At 53.8% G+C, this 19,816-nt stretch overlaps 1 protein-coding gene across 1 annotated transcript in view; it reads left to right on the top strand.

Annotated features, from left to right (window-relative positions):
* Nucleotides 1–17,528, top strand: part of KCNK3 (potassium two pore domain channel subfamily K member 3) — a 34,823-nt gene extending 17,295 nt beyond the window's left edge. Inside the window, exon 2 of the mRNA XM_006197298.4 lies at nucleotides 15,945–17,528. Coding sequence (XP_006197360.2) covers nucleotides 15,945–16,876 — 932 coding nt within the window. The 3' untranslated portion in view covers nucleotides 16,877–17,528. The remainder of the gene's footprint in view (nucleotides 1–15,944) is intronic.
* Nucleotides 17,529–19,816: the final 2,288 nt, after the last annotated feature.

Raw genomic sequence — 19,816 nt, 5'->3', positions numbered from 1 at the left:
TGTGAGGTGTTGGAGTGAGCATGTGTGCGTGTGTTTGTGTGCGCACGCATGGGTGTGTGAGTGGTGGGGGTGGGAACACCATGTCTGCAGGCTGGCTCAGAGGGAGAGAAGGTCCTGGCAGCTGCCTCCAGGCTGAAGTCCCTGTTGCCTGGAGTCCCTCTCCTCCTGGGCACTATGCCAACCTACACCATCTGAGCTCCTGAGCCCTGGGGAGGGTGCTGAGCCTAAGAAAAGCCTCCTTCACATCTCCTGGCATCTGCTCCCAAGTTCCCTGCCAGCCCAGAGCTGTCTGGGCCACTAGCCATGACCAGAAAGGAGAGTGGGAAGCAGGTGATGGAGACAGTGCCCACAGGGGCCACGCTTGCTCCAAGGCCTCCCCGCCAAACCCAACCCATCCTTCAGGCTGGCTTTATGCATCTGCTGGGAATTCACTGTGAACACTGGGCAAGACGGGCCAGCGGGAGAGGCACCCACCTCCAGGCAAACCCCACTGCTTGGCAGAAAGTGGCAGGGGCAGAAGAAGGTACTGTTCTTCCAACAGGGGGACGGGGAAGGTGTGCCAGAGGAGGCAGCCCTGGAGCTGTCCTTCCTGGGAGGACAGAAGAGATGAGAGAGAGAACTTCAGGCAGCCCAACAACTTGAGCAAGTGCTCAGAGGTGAGGTGTGGAACAGGCGCAGGGAACCCTTAGAGGGCCGGAAGTGTTGGGGGAGTCAGGAGAGAGCAGTCCAGGCTGGGGGTGCCTCACGTTGTGGATAGCCTACGTGCTGGGCCAGGAAACCCCTAGACTATATTGTGTGGATTTGGGGAACTAAGGAAGGTTTCTGAGTGGTGAGTGGCAGCTCTGAGTTGTACAATAAAAAATAATATTAATAACATCTCTTATTACCTGAGACCCTCCACACACCAGGCCTTGTACCAGGTACTTTACACACTGTATTTCTAACCCCAAACTCCCCAGCTATTTAATAAGAGAGGGGATCAGAGAGACAGTGCGGCATATGGGAGAAGCAGCAGGCCTGCAATCAGGAGACCTGGGTCCCAAGTCCAGCTCTGGGCGAGACACCAACCTTTCTAGGTTTCAATGTCCCCAGCCATTGAATGGAGACCACCCCTGCTCAGTGGGCCACACAGGATGCTGTGAGGATTCAACAGGAATGTTCCTAAACACTATAGAGTGCTGTGCCCATGTGGGTCTCCCCAGACCCAGCCAGGGCCCTTCTGCTGCGCTGCTCACTTGGCAGACATACCTGGGACACAGTGCTTGGGAGCCTGGCTTCTCCATCTGGAGTGGCAGGAGCTTAGCTGGGACACAGTGACCCCTGGACCAGTGTGAGTTAAAGGGGACTTCAGAAAGAAAACAGCATTGCTTAGCTGGTATCAAAGGCCAGCAGTCAGAAGACCAGGCCTTCCCTCCATTTCTCCTGGGCCACACCATCCCTGTCTCTGCTGTTCCTGCTCCCTCTGGCTTCTCTTCCCCTATACCCCAGACTTGCATGTGGCTTTGGCTCACCCTGATCTCAGCTAGAACCCAACTCTTTGTAACTCCACAGCTCAGCTGCCCGAACTGCCCGAGCTGCCCTGCCCCTCAGCCCCTCATCACAATCCCTGGGAGAGACAACCTGATTGGTCTACCCAGCCGAGAGTTTGGGTCCTCTTGGATCAAGTGTCCATCCTTAGTCCAATCCCCAGTGGCCTGAGCCAGGATCACGTGGTACAAAGGCGCCACCTGGGCCCATCCTTGACTAGTGTTGCAGAAAGGACAGCTCCAAAGAGGCAGGAAGGCAGTAAGTATGTCCACCACAGATGGCTTACCTCCAGGCCCTGGCCCCCTGCCCTCCAGCTCCCCTCTCTTCACCTCCTGCTCTGTCTGGCTCCAGACCTTACTGACGTAACCGAGGAATCTCCAAAGAGAATCTCCAAGGAGCGGTACCCTGGGACAGAAAGGACAGGCCATTCAACTACAGGGTTCATCAGTCTGGCAGAAAGCAGGGGAGGGGCTCAGAAGAGAGGGTCTTCAGCAGGATGCCATCAGGCTGGACCAGAGCACTAAGACTCCGAGACCCAGATCCTACCCTGAGGGGCTTACAGCGGTTTGAAGATGATGACCTGCAAGACACATCTTCCATGCTCTGTTAACAAAGTGGGTGGTCCCAGGGACACCTGAAGTTGACTGGACTTTGAAGGCCAAAAGATCTAGGTTGAATCCTAGCTTTTCCAATTTTCATCTGTATGACCTTGGGCCAGTAGTATTTAACCTCCCAGAGCCTTGATTTCCTCATCAAAATGGAGTTAATCTTGCCCACCTTGAAGGTCACAGTGAGGATTAGAGAAGACTGTTGCAAGGCTGTTTGGGTTACCTGGTAACTGTTACCATTATTAGTGGAGGCACTAAGAACAGAGAAAGCACAGGCTGTGTTCTGACCTGTGAACGTCCCCCCTTTCTCTCCCCTTCCTTCTCCTTCCAATCCATCCCCTCCTGGTTCCCACCTGCCACCCTGGACCCAGCTACACAGAGGGGAGGTAGGAGGTGGGTCCCCATCCAGGGGACCAGACTTGCTCCCTGACTACGCTGCAAAGGCAGACTTGACTAAAAGGAGCTGTGCTCACAGAGGCATCACTGTACGTAAGGAGATGAGTAAATACACCAGGCAGCATCTGCCAAGAGAGGCCAAGTGAGTGGCAGAGATGGATGCTGTGTGCAGAGCTGAGAGAAGGGGATGCTTGCGGCCCAGAACAAGAAGAAAGCTTCTTGGGAGAAGGCGATGGGGATGGGGCAGGAACACAGCAGCCAGCAATGCATCACCAGAGGCGGTGAGTGTTTAAAAAAGGCAGGCAGGCCTTCACAATAATGCTGCAAATCTAACATTGGTCTAAAATTAAAAGTGTAGTTTAAAAAATAGTGAATTGTAGAAGATGAAGGAGAAGGAGGAGGAGGAGAGAAGAAGAAGGAGAAGAAAGAGGAGGAGGAGAAAGAAAGGGGAAGAGAGAGAGTATGGCCTCAGACAGTGACCTTGATCCCATCTCTAGTGACAACCAGGGCCAAGCAGCTCTGTGCACCAGCCAGGTGTTCACATCCTCTGAACAAAGCTTCTAGGTGCCCAGCGACATCCTGGAAGGCCGCAGAGAACAGAGCACGCCATGCTCCCAGCCACAGGAGCGTTGGCGACATGGCTGTGCCTTCTGACCTCCTTCTGGTTCCTGGGTGCCCACAGTCACACCGTCCTGGAAGGGCCCCTCTGACACAGACTCAGCACATTCGAGGGTAACTCTTTACTTCAGGGACAGTCTTCTCTCACCTGCCCACTGGCTCATCTCTGTTCCCAGAGGACAGGACCGAGCCATTCTCATCTCCAAATCCTCTCCCAGCACTTAACTTAGTGCCTGGTACAAGGTGGTAGGTGTTTAAGAAATATTTGTTCAATTAATTACTTAAGACAAGCCAGGAGAGAATAAAGCCTTTTTGCCTCATTGATTCTCAAGCTGATATTTTCAAGACCAGCCAAGTGCTGCAGCCCTCCCGGGACCCCCGCTGCCCACTCTGCCTCCCCAGGTGCCACCCTCTCTCTTCTAGAGCTGGCTCTGAGCTCCCCCACTGTCTCCTGACTCGAGGAATCTGGGGAGACTCAGCACACTCTTGGGAGAAGGGCCTGAAAAGAGGAAGAATTGTAGCTGGAGAAAGCACCTGCTTTGATAGACAGGGAACGAGGTGCCACCTGTCCTCTCTTAGCTACCACTTTCCCAGAACAACCTGAAGAAGAGCAATTCATGAAGGTCCCACTGAGATGGGCCATGGACCCTGATCCCTGACCCCAGTCCAGAGACCCTGGAAGCCACCAAGAAGTGGAAGAAGAGAGCAAGACTCAGCTCTGCTGTACACCTGTGTGGCCTTGTCACCCAGCCACTAAGCTCAGTCCCCTCACTCGAAACCAGGGCACCAGCCTTCCAGATGCAGCATCTCATCAACCAACACCGGTTAGGTAGCACCAAGCCACCAGCCTGAATCTGGACCCTGACTCAGCCACTCACTAGCTGTGTGGTCCTGAATGAGTTAGAGACTTTCTGTGCCTCAGTTTTCTCATCCGGAAAATGGAAATAATGTCTATCCCACAAAGTTTTCAAGAATACAAAATGAAATAATGTATGTAAAGCACTTCATTCAATGCCAGGCACACAGAGGCTCAATGAATGTGAGCTTTACAGTTACTACTATCACCACTGCGACTACGACCACGACTACTGCTACTCTGTTGCCACCACCATCATGACCATTAGCTCTACTGGTGTCAGGCACTGAGCTCCTGAGAAGTACAAGACACCATCCCTGTCCTCAGAGTCCAGGAGGAGACTGAGAGGACGAAATGAGACGAAAAGGAGGAAGAGGAAGAGGAGAAGGGAAGGAAGAGGGAAGAAAGAAGCAAAAAGGAGCAAAAGCTCAAGGCCCCAGGAGACGGGGGTGGGGTTAGGGTCCATCAGGGCTCAGCAGTCAGTAGGGAGAACCTGAGTACTCCAGCCTGCCTTGCCCATCTTGGCCCAGGAGACTCAGGCAGGGACACATGACCACCCTCTCCCTGACTCCCCGCGGCCTCCTGCACTGGCAGGCTGTATGGGAGTGGGGAGGGGGACGCAGTTTCATCTCCGAAGAGTCAGCTCTGGCTGTCCATCTGCTTCAGCTAGGCCAGCCCAGCTCCAGCGCTCCCCCTTCCCATGACAGCCCAAGGGTTCTCACCCTAGGCACAGCATCTGCTCAGCGCAGACCACAACAGCTCTGCAAAGAACCCCAGCAGCTGTGGGTCTAATGTGCACCTCAAAGCTCAGGGCCGTTGTTTTGGGGACCCAATAGTCCCACTGAGACCATTGCTTTCTCCGCTGTCTGTAGGAGAGGAAACCCTCCCCCTCTGTAGGCCCAGAATCCAAGAATGTCACAGGGCCTCAAGAACATCTCCTCCACCTCTTGGTTTCCCAGAGGAGGAATTCCAAGCCCAGAGAAGGGCAGGGTCTTGCCTGCAATCACACAGAGGCACAGCTGGAACCAGACCCCAGGTCTCCTGACTTCCATCCCACTGTGGAGAGTCCTGGGGCAGCTGAGTACAGTGGAAAGAGAACTGAACTCTGAACTTCAAATTTGCTTCTAGCATTTATGGCCTGAGATAAAACACTTTACCTCTCTGAGCCTCAGTTTCCACATCTGTAAAACAGAAAATAATAATAACAATAAACACCTCCTCTACAAGAGTGCTGTGCAAGCTCAAACAATAGAACATAGAGAAATTGCTTTGTAAATGACAAAGTGTTGCAAAAGTGCAACATGGGAATTGTTATTATTCTGGAACTTAGAGCACTGCATATATTAAGGACTCAAAAAACGCCTGCTGGTTGAACGGATGAATGTCTGAGGAATGGTGAGTGATGAACAAAGGGCTCCAGGAGCATTGATTTGTTTAGGTGGGTGGGGTCAAGGAAGGCTCCACAGAGGAGGTGACTTGTGAGATGGACTTTCACGGGAGAGTAGAAGCCCATCAGGGAGAAAGAAAGAACATGTACCATGTCCAGAAATGAGGAAATGCGGCCATGGCCTCCAAAGAGCTGTAGATACCAATCCCATATGCAGGTTTGGACTCCAGGCCCTGCTTAACACTCACCCCTCTCCTCGGCACCTGGGCCTGGTACACGGAACAGGGAGGCGGAGCTAGCAATTTATTAAATCCTAAAATGTAACTTGTCAGAGAAGAAATAACCTTCTAATCTAACTTCCCATTTGATAAGTAAGACAACTGAGGCTCAGGCGCTGACGTGCCTTAACAAAGGCCCCACAGCAGGCTCAGAAAACTAGGGCCTGTGGGCTGAATTTGGCCCGCCATCTATTTTTGTAAATAAAGTTTTATTGGAACATAGCCATGCCCATTCATTTGCATATTGTCTATGGCTGCTTCCTTGATACAATGGCAGAGTTGAGTGGTTGCAAGAGACCATGTGGCGTGTGGGGCCTAAAATATTTACTATCTGGCCATTTACAGAAAAAAACTCATCACCTCCTGTCCTGCAGTGGGGCAGTGGCAGAACTAGGATGGGAGCCAGGCCTCCGACTCCTGGTTGGATGTCCTTTAACTCCGTGCACACTTGTCCTCTAGGCCCCACACCACCCCATGAACGCTGCCTGCAGGATGTGATTTCAGGCAGCCAGGCTCCGGGCAGGCTCAGCTCCAGGACACGTGGTGCAGCCAACAGGGAACACCCAGGCTGGCCACTGCTGCCCCCATGACCCAACAAGGCTTCCTGTTGGGAGAGGTTCAGTCCCTTTTGGGGGAGTCTGACAAGGAGATGCCGACATGTGCCTGCTTTTCCATGGGCAAAACAGGAAGAGCTGGAGAGTGTAAGTGTAGGACTCAGGCCAGCCAGATGCCAGATTTACAGACATAGCCTTTCAAGAAGCGCTTGGGGGAGGGGGGACTGGCATCTCCAGCCATCTGCTTAGATGGCCAAGTCCACTTTAAATTGTGCTGTAGAATTCTTTTCTCAATGCCAGGCTGTCCCTGGTGGATTCATTTAATTAAAACCCCAACAGATCCAATCTGTTAGAAGTTCTAAGCTCACACATGTTCTGTCCAGCTAGTCACAGGATGCAGACAGGCCCCAGGCCTGGCCCATGGCCACCTGGTGCAGTGGCTGGCCTAGAACAGACCCCATAGCCCCCAAGGTCGGTACCCTTCCCAGGACCCCCCGGGTGGCTGCCCTGGGTGTGAGACACTGCCCGCTCTGGGCCTCATGCCCTGTCCATCCTCCCTGGCTCCACCCCATTCAACCCTGGCTCATCTTTGATGCCTCCCTTTCTTAATTTACTCTTTCAACAGAGATTTATTAAGTGCCAGCTACAAGCTGAGGACTAGTAGTAACAAAAGAGACAAAAATCTCTGCCCTCGCGGGGCTTAGAGTTTAAACCCACAAATGTAAGAGCATCTCACACACTGTGTATCTACACTTTCCTTTCTCCCACCTCCTCCCCTTTCCTCCTCCCTCCTCCCTTCCCCTCCTTCCTCTTCCCTTGTGAACCTAGTTTTGACCTGAGCACTTGACAATGGGACAGGGCAGAGGCCCCCTGATGCATCCTTCTGCCTGCTGTCTCCCACAGACACTCCCACCCGCACACATAGGGATGCCAGGAAAACTCATCCTGATCTCTCTTTGGCATGTACCTCCCCTACTCTAGAGCTGTCCATGGCTCCTCATTGCCTTCAAGTTAAGATTTGAATTCCTGTGCCCACCCTTCAAAGCTCTGCACATTTTAGCCCCTGCTCACCTTCCCAACTTTCACTACCCATGTGAACTTTCTACTCCAAGAAAACTAGAATTGTTGTTGTTAGGTTTACAATATTCATCGCTTTCTACTTATAAAAGTAATAGATTTTTGTAGAAAATATAGACTTTATAAAAGGAAATTAAAAGTAATCATGTACCCATGATTCAAAGATAAACTCTCAAGAGCTTAGTCTATTTTCCTCCAGCTTCTCTTTCTCCACGTGTGTCTGTGTGTATAGTTACATTTTTCATATTGTATATTTAGTGTGGGATCCCATTATACATAAAGGGTTGTATTCTACTATTTGTATTTAACGTTCTATGGTGGCCTTCTGTGTAATTAAGAGACTCCTAAGAACAGCACTTTAATGGCTGCACAACATTCCACTGCATAAATACACCTTAATATGTTTAACCAAACCCTATTGGTGAACATTTGGACTGTTTACAATTTTTCACAATGAAAATGCTGCTATAAACAACCTTGTTCATAAATCTTTTTTCCAATCTCTGCTTATTTTCCCAGGAGATATTCCTAGAAATGGCACTGCAGGGTCACCAGCAGACATGTTTCCAAGGTTCTTGATGTGTATCATGTAGCTGCCTTCCTGAGAGAGTCTGCCCATCCCCCTCCATCCCACCATTTGTGAGAATGCCCATCAGCCTCAGGCTGAGTTTCTCTGCCTCTAACAAACTGAGTGTCTCCTTAGCATTGTTTCTTTATTTCAGCATCTCCCTTCCATCAGAACCCTGCATTTCCATCCATCCTTCAGAGCTCAGGGCAAATGCCACCTCCTCCGTGAAGCCCTTCCTGATACCCGAACCGAAGTTCTTCACTGCTAGGCCTCCCTCAGGTCTCGTCTTAAATTCTTCCTAATTTCTGACCTTTGCCTTGCATTTTAATTTGTGCAATAATAACCTCTTCTTTGTATGGGGCATTGAAGTTTTCAAAGTGCTTCCACTGAGATGTTTCATCTGATTCACTTTCAGACGGAAAGTGTTTTGAGGTCAAGGACTGTGGTTTGATCACCTGGCTCTACTTCTCCTGGCCCCATCACCAACCTCTTAAGTCTAGGCCAACCTCAGCTAGCCCTGGATTTAGTGGAAGTTTACAACAGCCTTCCCTATTCCTTGTCCTACCAGAAAAGATTGCTCCTCTCTGCAGAGCATGCTGGGTTCCTGTCCTGGTTCTGTCCCTGCCCCTTTCTGGGCCTCAGTTTACCCATCTACAAAATGAGCAAGTTGAACTACATAGTCTCCCATACTCCCGGACTTATGGCTCCAGCAGCCCCTGGCCCCAGGTACCCAGAGCAGCCCTGGGGTGCCTCCGAGGGCCCCTGTGCAAAGCCAGCCTCTGGGATAGGCCAGAGGGAGCTGGCTGGGGAGGCAGGCCTGGCTCTAGGCCAGGCTGTGTCTGCAAACACTGACCTTGGCTGCCGCGGGGATTTTCCATGACACCAGCACCCCCGCCTCAGCTCCCCCTAATCCCATGTGGGCCTGGGGAGGGGGAATGGGAGGAGGGGCACTGTCCTACACCAAAGGACCGTGAATCAGTCATAGGGGCACCTGTGAAAGGGAGACAGCTAAAGAGAGAAAGAGGAGAGGGCAGTGGGCCTCCAAATGGGAAGTCAGGGAAGAAGGCTGGGGGAGGGGGAGGACCTGTGGTGGGCAGTGGGGACAAAAGCTGAGAGAGGAGCCAGGAAGAGGGGAAGAGAGGCCCTGGATAGGGGCAGGGCGGAGGGAGGGAGAGGCTGTACCTCAGAGCTGGCCTTCCCGGGAGCTCTGGCCTGGAGGGGGATAAACTCCAGGCCCACTTCTGCACACTGGCCCTCCCCCTAGCCCAGGTCCTTGAGGCCGCAGTGGTTTCCCAGGCCTAGCTCAGGCCATGGCCAGGCCCAAAGCAGGGGGGGATTCCTTCTGGACCCTGAAGCTGGCTTCATTTTGCAGGGGCCTGGGGGCCACAGGGAGGACAGGAGCTGTGAGTCACAAAGGGCCCTCCTGCCAAGGCCTGCTCCCCTCCCCCTTTTGGGTGTCAAGAGGAGGTTTCTCTTGTCTGCATCTCATACTTTCAGGCTGTCTGGGCTGAGCAGCTGCACCCACCAGGCCTTGTGGGTGCCAACATTGAGGAGACCTGCAGGCCCTCCAGGAGCTCAGAGCCCTGCAGAACAAAGCCAGGCTTCTGAGCAAGGCAGAGGGAGAGGCCCCTCCAGCTCTGGGAAGGTTCTCCAAAGGTTCTTGGGAAAGGCAGTGTCTGAGCTGGGTCCTGACAATGGAAAGGAGAAGGCCTGCACTCCCCTCCCCATCTCCACGGAGCCACACTGCCTCTTTCCTCCCTCCCTCCCAAGGACTTGGGCTCTCCTGCCAGTTTCCTTCTGCCCCATCTCCTTTAACACACCGATTAGGCTCTTACAGTCCCAGTTCCTGGCTTCACATTGCTGCCACCTCCAGACCAAGGGGGTGGCTCCCTGTCTGTGCCTCAGGCCCCTGAGGAGGCAGGATCCTCTGTGGGCCTTTCTGAGGCACTGTCCACAGGCCCAGCAGGAGAACCAGGCTCCCTCTGGGGGTGCCTGTGTCTCACAGCCAGTCCCCTGGAGCTGCCCTGGCTCCCTCGAGCCCCCACTGCTCTCTGGCTGCCCCACCAGGCCCAGGCAGCACCCTGAGATCACATCCCCTCCCACGTCTAGCTTTGCATCAGCCCAGCTTGGCCCAGAGTTCACAGCCTTTGGGCACCTCTAGCCATGGGTCACCTCATCCATCTTCTCTCAGGGCAAACATTTGCCTGGCCAGGACAGTATTTACATTAGATAACTAGCTCTGCAGGGAACCTGGAAACAGGTTGCAGCTAGGCATTGCCAAGGGCTGCGAGCTTCTAATCTACTGAAGGGCTGGGCCAACCAGAGACAAAACATTAGAGAATCTCAAAGTCAGAGACCTGGAAGAAGGACCTTAGAGTCCTTGATGCTAGAGAGGAGCGTTCCCCAAACTGTGCTCCAAGGAACACTTTCCCAGCAATACGCACTGTGAGAAAAGCATTCAAAGGTCATATAAGTGGCAAAACTTCAGCACTTTCTCCCAATTTTGACTGACCTTGCTCATTAACATGTGTATGGCTCAGATAAAGTCTCAGCTTCAATCGAATGACAACAAATTCAGTTAAATTCAGCATTCCCGCTATTTAATTTAACCAAGCAACCCTTTTCTCATCCAAAAGTTATTAACAGTACATGGAACTGGTATTCCAGGAAATTGACTCTGGGAAACACTGATCTCAGAAAGTTGATGCTGAAAGGAGCTTTAAAGACCATCTAATCTTGATGTTTCCCCCCAAATAGTCATACTAAAAATTAATATTTATTGATCCCAATGTCCTAAGCATTTTAAGTCAACTATCCATCAAATCCTCACAGCCACTCTAGGAGATAAGTACATCATTATTTCCATTTCACAGATGAGGAAACTGAGGCACTTGGAAGATTAAGTAACTTGGCCAAAGTGGAAAGCTGCCTAACCGCAGAGGCTGTGCTCTCACCTACACCACTAAAGATCCCTGCAGAAAACAGAAATGTCTACTTTCAATATTTGAAAAGCATAACAATAACATAATCCCATCTCATAGAATGAGTTATCCCATGCTAATCAGAAGTTCTGATCAGCAGATGTGTTCCTAATTAATTTTGATGGGAAAATATTTTTTTCACAATAATCTCTTCAGTGCCTGTTCTAGTAGTAGCTACACCACACTGATCAACACATTGTACTCCATGTATAAAATCTTTCCAAACTTAGACTATGAATGGGTGGGTGAACAGAAAAAACTAGAAGGCATCTAAAGCAGGGAAAAAAAGGTAGGATACTTTATCTTGCCCTATCCTCCCATGTCACAGATGAGGGAAACTGAGGCCCAGGGAGGGAAAAGGACTTGCCCAAGGCACAAAGCTGGTTACAGTCAGGGCCAGGTCAGACCCCTAGATCTCCTGCCTCCTAGCCCCATGCTCTTTCCTCCACCTAAGGCTGTGGCCAGCATTCTAGCTTTGTGGCCAGCTGGGCCAGGGGTGGGAGGTCACGAACTCAAGCTGGCAGGCATGTGAGGTCAGTGGGGAGCCAACAGCTGAGCCCAATTCAGCCAAGGCCATTACCAAGGGCTCAGACTGGTTATTTGTTCTTTGACTAGAAGAAACTAGGCCAGCCACAGAGAGAGAAAATCCAATAAGAGGGAAGGCCAGACTCCCCCCAATCCTCTGCATCTCCCTGGAAGACAGAGCTTCAGCCAGTTTCTCAGCACCTTGGTGATCTGGGAGGAAAACAGAAGAACTGAGGCCAGGTGTTCCCATTCCACTTCTAATTTTTCCAGCTGTCCCAAAATATTCATAATTCATATTTACATCCAGTCACATAATTTTTATGTACAGCCACCTGGCATCCTCAGATAAATTCTAGGCGCCAGCCAGGTCTCAGGGTCATCTCAGCTGAGTTGGTCCCAATCAGGGGCTGCTGGGCTCTGGTTACATGAACAGGTCAACCTTGGCTGTGCTGAGCCAGAGGGCAGAGGACAGAGCACTGAGTCTGGGATGGCATATCCTGGGTTATAGCCCTGGCTGTGCTGTTCACTAGCTGCGCAACCTTGAGCAGGTCCCCCTCCCTCTCTGGGCCTCCAGTACCTCATCTGTATAATATAAGGACTGGGCCATATGATCACTAAGGACCTTTCTGGCTCTGAGAATCTTTAAGTCTGTGGTGGATTCGGGAAGGTAGCTGGGAGGAGGGGCTGAGAATAGCCCCTGTCAGTACTCTGAAAGGCAGGGCGAGAGTCTCATGGTTGGGGCATGAGTTTTGGCTGCTCAGTCCATCAGGTACTGTGAGGGAGGGTCCTCAGAGAATCAGTTCCAGAGCCCAGCCTGTGTGTGTGTCAGGGACACACAAGGACAGAGGGAGCCCCTCACCCAGAGGCTGGGTGGGAAGGAGAGGATGGGGGACTCCCTTTGGCCCTCTCTCCCTCGTAAGCCCAAGCCTGATGTGGGCAAGCACCCGGCAGGCAGCAGGCCTACTGGCAGGCAGACAGGCCTTGCCAAACGCCCAGCTGCTTCCCAGAAGTTCCTGGGCCCCCTGGGAGTGGCTCCACCCCAGCTGGCGCCCCTCCAAACTGGGCGCCCACGTCAGCAGGTCCTCCCTTGCCCTTTCACCCAGTGACAATAGAGCAGGCGAGGCGGGGAGGGCAGGCTGACCCCAGGCCTGAAGCTAGGAGTAGCATCTGATTCCCTGGGCATCACATCCCTGTCGCCACTTGTGCCACCTCCAGCTCAGGGCAGTGCCCAAGGACCAGGCTCCAGGTGGAATGCTCTCCCCTCGGGCCTCAGTTTCCCATCCTGGTTGCCCTTCCTTGGAGCTAAATTGGCTCTGAAGCATCAGAATGAGCGATGAGTCAGAAAGTCCCAGTGGCCTTGGCCAACTCACGCGCTTCTCCAGCCTTCACTGCTCCAACTATAAAACGGAGATAGTCATAATAATGGCCTTGCAGGAAATTTTTGAGCATTAAAGTTAAGAATGTATCTGAAGGATAAGACCTTAAGCTTCAGCCTGTGGTAAAGAAGTGAACGTGGGCCCCAAGGGGGCATCTGACCCGAAGGGTGAGGCATGTCCAGGGTGGCTATAACAGGGCAGGAGGCTGCAGCCTAAGAGCATTTGGTTAAGCCTGGATGGGCCATTTGCTTTGAAAAATCACTAAATTCAACAGGAGGTAGGCAGAGAAAAGAGCTGCCACTTCTGGCTGGGGGACAGAGAAAGTAAGTGGGCACTCAGTATCTGGACAGAGACAGGGAGGAGCACAGCATAAGGATGGCACTAGAGGAAGAATGGGCCGGCACGTCTGGTGGGACTCGGGCTGTATTCAGATCAGGGAGGGCCTTCCTGAAGCTGGGGGGCTTGTGGGCAGCCTGCAGGGGGCAGTGAGGCTGCCAGGCAGGCAGGCACTGGGTTTTCCTAAAGGATAGTGGATCAGGAGCAGTCACAGCCTAAGAAGAAACCCAGGGCAAGGCGGCAGTGGTTGTGAGAGGCTATCCGTTTCCCTGACCATGGGATACGGCTGCCAGACCCCACAAAGACTGCCCTGCCCTCAGGACTGCACCCTCAGGCCGACTATCCCCCGTGAGATCCCATCACTGCTACTTCTGTCACCAACTCCACAGGTTCTAAAGGACTTTTGTCTCCAGTTTTTCTTTTACTCCTGACGGCAGCTCTGGCAGCGGCAGCCAGGGTGGGGCTTAACAGCTGTAGCTCAATCCCCTAGAGTGCAGACCAGACAAGAGAGGTCCAGAGAGGGGAGTGGATCAGCCCAAGGTCACACAGCCAGCAAGCGGTCAAGCTGGGACTGGTCCATACCTCCCAATCCCTGTCCAGCCCCGGCCACAGTGCCCTGCCCTCCCCCACACCCCACGTGGTACCGACCCGAGGGACCGGGAAGGACAGGACGAGAAACTGCTCTGGCTCGGAGCCTGCCCAGCTGTCGAGGTGAGTTGTGGTCTGGCTGCCTTGGCCAAGCTGGCAGGCACAATCTGTTCTCACCCTGCTGGGGTGCAGACGGGCCAGGCACAGCGGCTCAAGAGCTCAGCTATCCCCACCCCTAGCAAAGGGTGACACAGTCACCAGCTAGATGCCACAGTGAGGGGACAGGGGAGCCCATTCTCAGGGCAGTCCACAGCCTCACACACCCTAGGCAGCAGTCCCCAGACCTCCCTGTGTGTTAAGATTCACATGGCCTTGGGCTAACAGAGATGCCAACTTTACTGGAACTGAGCTATCTCCCAGCCCAGGGGATCTCTTGGAAATGTGAGGGAAATTTGGCACTTCATTCATTACTAACCATAGTGAGCTGTTATTGAGCACTTGATACGTACCAGGCTCTAGGCTAAGTGTATTATACACATTATCTCACTTATTTCTTTTCCAAAGCCCTATAATGCAGGTTCTACTTATTAGCCCATTTTATAGACGTGGAAACTGAGACTCAGAGAGGTTTAAAAAGAAACACACAGTCCATGGCAGAATCAGGATTTGATCAGACATCAAAACAGTCAGTATCCTGCCTTGCCATCAACTCATCAAACATATTCTGGACATACCCCATGGGCATGGCTGACAATGTGGAGGCGGACACTAGGGAAGAATATGACAACATCCAGCAGTGCCCAACCTCCCATCCCAAGCTAGTGTTTAGTTGTACATACATAGTTGAGGGCCCTGAGGGACAGAGCAGGGGATGGTAATCATGGCCCAGGACTTCAAAGCTGACCATGCTCAGCGCCACTCCAAGCAGGGATCACTTCCAGCTGTGAGCAATCCAGGGTGGCTGCATGGAAGAAGAAGCATTTGGTTACATTTTGATAAGGCTTAGACCAGAGGGGAAAATGGAAAGCCTGTCAGCACTATTTTATTATAATAATCCTGTTAATAAAAGTGATAAATATCTTAACAGCCCAGTGAAGGAAGCAGGGCCAAAACCAGTAGATGTCATTTTACAAATGAGGAAACATGCTCAGAGAGGGGGAGTAATTTGCCCCAGGTCACACAGCCACTAGTGACTGGGCCAGAACTTGCGCCTAGGGCTTCTGAGTTCTCCTCACGGGTCCTTTCCCCTCCAGGTCTCCAAGTAGAACTTTGGACTTAGACCATTTGATGGTTGGCTCAGAGGAAGGCTTTGCCCCTGCCTGGCTCCTGGCTGAGTGAGGGCTGAAGGGCAGGGTGGGGTATGATAGGAGTTGAGGTTGTCTGACTGGTGACAGTAACACATGGAAGGACACCCAGGGCTCCTGCTTTGACAAAGGCAATGTCATAAGGACAGACCCTACTTTGGGGCCAGGCACAGAGGATGACCCCAAGGCTCCAGACTGGGTCTAATGAGGACCCTAGAGCACTGATTAATGGAGGGGTATGGGACACTGTCTCCTTTCTCCTCTTCTGACACTAGTGGGCCAGCTGCCTCTGGGAGGCTGGAAGGCCCCAGTTGCCAACTAAACCCATAAGTTTTGGCTGGCAGAAAGAAAGTCATCAGGAAATGCCCCAGTTTCCCTCCCTTCACACTGAATCACAGGACGTCAGGACTCATTCAGCCCAACTTCCACCTCTTATAGTCAAAGAGGCTGAGGCCCAGAGAGGACAAGTAACAGGTCCAAAGGCCACAGACACTGAAGTAGAACCCAGGTCTCCCAACTGAGTACTTGCCAGTACCCCTCACCTGATCCATGCTGCCTCAGGATGAAGTTCCCAGCGGCAGCATGAGTCAGTTCCTTCTCTGGGTATAGAAAACGGTGGGGTCTTTGAAGCCAAACAGACTCTAATTCAAATGTAGGTTGCTCTGCTTCCAAACAGTCTGACCTTGGAAAAGTCACTTAACCCTCCCTGTTTCCTCTTTCCTTCCTACCTACCCCATGGAATGGTCACGAGAATAAATAAGAAATCAACAGCAAGGAACTAGCACAGTGCCTGGGGACAAGGATGTGCCCATATCTGTGTGTGGGCTCCACCTTCGGGCAAAGGAAAGAGAGCCAGATTCCGCCAGGTCGGGGCGGAGAGGGGAGAGAAGGGGAAGGGAGGCAGGTTTCTAGAAAGGCAGCCCCATAGCGTGTGCTTTCTTGCCTCTTCCCCCGTTTTCCCCCAGGGTACGGCCACGCAGCGCCCAGCACCGATGGTGGCAAGGTGTTCTGCATGTTCTATGCACTGCTGGGCATCCCGCTCACGCTGGTCATGTTCCAGAGCCTGGGCGAGCGCATCAACACCTTCGTGAAGTACCTGCTGCACCGCGCCAAGAGAGGGCTGGGCATGCGGCGCGCCGACGTGTCCATGGCCAACATGGTGCTCATCGGCTTCTTCTCGTGCATCAGCACGCTGTGCATCGGCGCCGCCGCCTTCTCCTACTACGAGCACTGGACTTTCTTCCAGGCCTACTACTACTGCTTCATCACGCTCACCACTATCGGCTTCGGCGACTACGTGGCGCTGCAGAAGGACCAGGCGCTGCAGACGCAGCCGCAGTACGTGGCCTTCAGCTTCGTCTACATCCTCACAGGCCTCACGGTCATTGGCGCCTTCCTCAATCTCGTGGTGCTGCGCTTCATGACCATGAACGCCGAGGACGAGAAGCGCGACGCCGAGCACCGCGCGCTGCTCACGCGCAACGGGCAGGCGGGCAGCGGCGGCGGCGCGGGCGGCGGCGGCGGCGGCGGCAGCGCACACACCACGGACACCGCCTCGTCCACGGCGGCGGCGGGCAGCGGCGGCGGCGGCGGCGGCTTCCGCAATGTCTATGCCGAGGTGCTGCACTTCCAGTCCATGTGCTCGTGCCTCTGGTACAAAAGCCGCGAGAAGCTGCAGTACTCCATTCCCATGATCATCCCGCGGGACCTCTCCACGTCCGACACGTGCGTCGAGCAGAGCCACTCGTCGCCTGGAGGGGGCGGTCGCTACAGCGACACACCCTCGCACCGATGCCTCTGCAGCGGGGCCCAGCGCTCCGCCATCAGCTCAGTGTCCACGGGCCTGCACAGCCTGTCCACCTTCCGCGGCCTCATGAAGCGCAGGAGCTCCGTGTGAACGCCGCGCGGGGCCTGGAGCACCTGGGAGCGCGGGCGGGGACTTATGCCCAGAGGAGCAGCAGGGGTCAGCGGGGAGGCTACCCCAGCGGCCTTCGGCTCCATGGGGCGCCCCTACACCCCTCTCCCCCTCTCCCAGCCCCCCATCTCCGACTGTGCCTGCTTGCACCAGCCGGCAGGAGCCGGGGCTCTGAGGACCCCTGGAGCCCCCATCTGTGCCCTGCAAATTCCTAGAAATGTGAAACTTGGGGGGAGGGGGGAATCGGGGGAAGGAAGGCAGAAGCTGGGAGCATCCCATCCCTCTAGAAAACTAAGGAGCTCCTCAGTCCGCAGAGGCCCTGCTGGCATCCAGACCCCCACCACCTCCCCCTCCTCCTTCCGGAGGGAACTTCGTGTTCCGTGTAAGTTTGCATCTCTATTTATACCTCTGTCCTGCCAGGTCTCCCACCTTCCCTTGGCTCCAAAAGCCAGGGTGTCTTTGTCGAGGTCACCCTCACTCAGTCCCCACTCCCCTTCCTGATCCCCAAACTGTGTCTCCCGGTCTCCCACTACCTTTTGTGTTGTTTTGCATGGCTTTGCAGTTATGAAGGAAATGGAAACCCAGCAGTCCCTAAAGCTAGTCCCCAGAGGGCAGGCAGATGGAAGTACCTATAGGCAGGCTGCAGGAGGGGCAGAGAAGGGAAGAGGGTGGCTGTCTGCATGAAGGTTCCCCTGGTAGGTGAGAGCTAACTGGCTTTCAGTCACATCCTTATGGGGGGCCGGGGGTGGGTGGGAGGTGGGGAGTCCAGCCAGACACTGCCCTTGGAATCAAACAGAAAATTGCTACTTGCCATTCCTGGCCGCTGCTGATAATTCCCCACTCTTAGATCTGTGGAATGAGTTTGAAAACCCTGTCCTGACTACCCATTCGTTTGATTCTCACCACATCCCAGTTAGGTCACCAGGGCAGGAGTTCTCATCTGCATTTGACGGATGACACTGAGACCCAGACTGGTGAAGTGACTTGCCCAAGGTGACACAGGTAGCAAACGGCAATGGGGAGCAAGAACCCAGGCTGCTTGTTCCGAGCCTAAGTGCTCTTTCCTTTTCACTCCTCTGCCTACTCTCAAAAGCAGAGTTCCTGGCCTGCACACCCTGGCATTGTGTGGGCCACTGGGCCTTAGACGAGAACCAGAGCCCAGGTCTGAGCCAGTGCCGAGCTCAGCCTCTCTTCCACTTGGCCACAAGGCAAGGTAGGACCTGGACTGCCCCTTACAAGCAGGAAGTCCTTGGGCCAAATAAACAGGTCTGGGGCTCATGGAAGAAAGGCTTTCGGAGTTTGGAAGTTGGGCAGAGGAGCCTAGAGAGCCGGCAGGCAGATCCTATGGGACATGATCCCTGGTTCCACAGCCAGCATTGATGCCTGCATTCTAGGTGGCTAGAGATAAGCCACAGCTGCAGCAAGGAACACCCCTCCCAGGTGTGCTCACTGCCTTCCCCCTCTGCAACCCAGAAGCCCAGATGGAGAGCAGCAGATGGAGGTGAGACCCTTGGTTCCACTATCAGGAACCACAGCAGGAGCTGGGACCGTAACTCAGGACAGCTTCGAGGAGTGGGTGAGGGGCTTCTCCCCCTCCATACTGACTCCTCTGACTGTTCCTGTGTCAGTTCCTTAACACTGCTGAGCAAGGCTGGCCCTGGCATTCAGGGAAGCTGGAGTGGGGGCAGGGGTGCTCACATGGGGATCAGCCTCAGCCCCACCCCCGCCATATGCTCCCACCTCTGGGCCCCCCTGGGAGGGAAGAAGTCTGGCCTGGCCAGTGTGTGAATCCCATCTCAGCAGGGAGAAGCTGGCTGCCCAGGTGCCACAGAGAACAGGGCCCAGGCCCCAGGGGTGCCCTCTGTGTTTATGTTGGGGTGAGGGGCAGTGCCAGCTGCCTCTGTCCCATGTGACCCTGCCCTCGAGGGGTCCTGTCCCGTCAGTCCCGAGGGAGCCACAACCAAAGTTGCAAGGAGGTGGCAGGAAGGGAGGCCGAATAGCCCTCACAGAGCATGGCAGACTGCTCGGTCTCCGGCCGGGTCTTTCCTAGGGAACCGGAAGGCCAGTGTTGCTTCCCCATCCCCTCCTCCCACTGCAGGCAGCCTTTCTGCTTCCCCAATGCCTTATGCCTGGGCACACTGCCACAGAATATGCAATACGTGTGGGCGACGTGCCCCCACGCCCACACCCTCACCCCGGGCAGCCCCTGGACCCCAAAGGCCGCAGCTGCCACGGCCTCCCCTCAGCCCTTCCTGCCTATCTGTCTTCACACTGAGAATGGCGCCTAATAAATGCTGTCCATGGAGACCAGGCTCAGGCTCAGCTGCCTCTGTTATTGTATACCCTTGGCGCTGCCGGGGAGCGGCCATGCCCCACCGGGATCTGCAGACCCACCTAGCAGGTGCACCTCAGGTGTGAGATACCTCACAGACCCCTCTCTTTAGGGTACATTTTCCTCTGAGTGTGGAGGGACAATTCTGTCCGGGGCTGGGTCCCAGAGCCCAGGACAGACCCAGAAGCAGAGGCCCCCTGCCCAGCTGGTGCCAGAGCCTGAAATCAGCTAGCCAGTGGCTTCAAGATGTCACTGAGTACACCCCACGGTAGCCTTTGACACCACAACCCATGCCTGTCTTCCTGTCTGTCTATCATGAAATAATACCTAACCGCTACTGTAGTCAATGCATTCTCATACTTTCTACTCTAGTTCACATTATAAGGTGCTGGTCACAACCCACTAAATTGATTTCTCTCCCCGCTAATGGTGTGTTCCCTGCAGATGGAAATACACTGGAGAAATAAAGGGGTTGGGGTAGGGGCACTTTATCCCAGTCCTCCCACCTACCCACATAGGTCAATTGAAAGATACTGAGAGAGACCTATTTCCTGGGGATTGATTCAGGGATCAAAGTAAGAACTGATGGC

Source organism: Vicugna pacos, chromosome 15 (genome assembly GCF_048564905.1).
Source record: "Vicugna pacos chromosome 15, VicPac4, whole genome shotgun sequence".
NCBI classification, from domain to species: Eukaryota; Metazoa; Chordata; class Mammalia; order Artiodactyla; family Camelidae; genus Vicugna; species Vicugna pacos.
The sequence above is the reverse complement of the archived record's forward strand: the minus strand, read 5'-3'. Positions and strand labels throughout refer to the sequence as shown.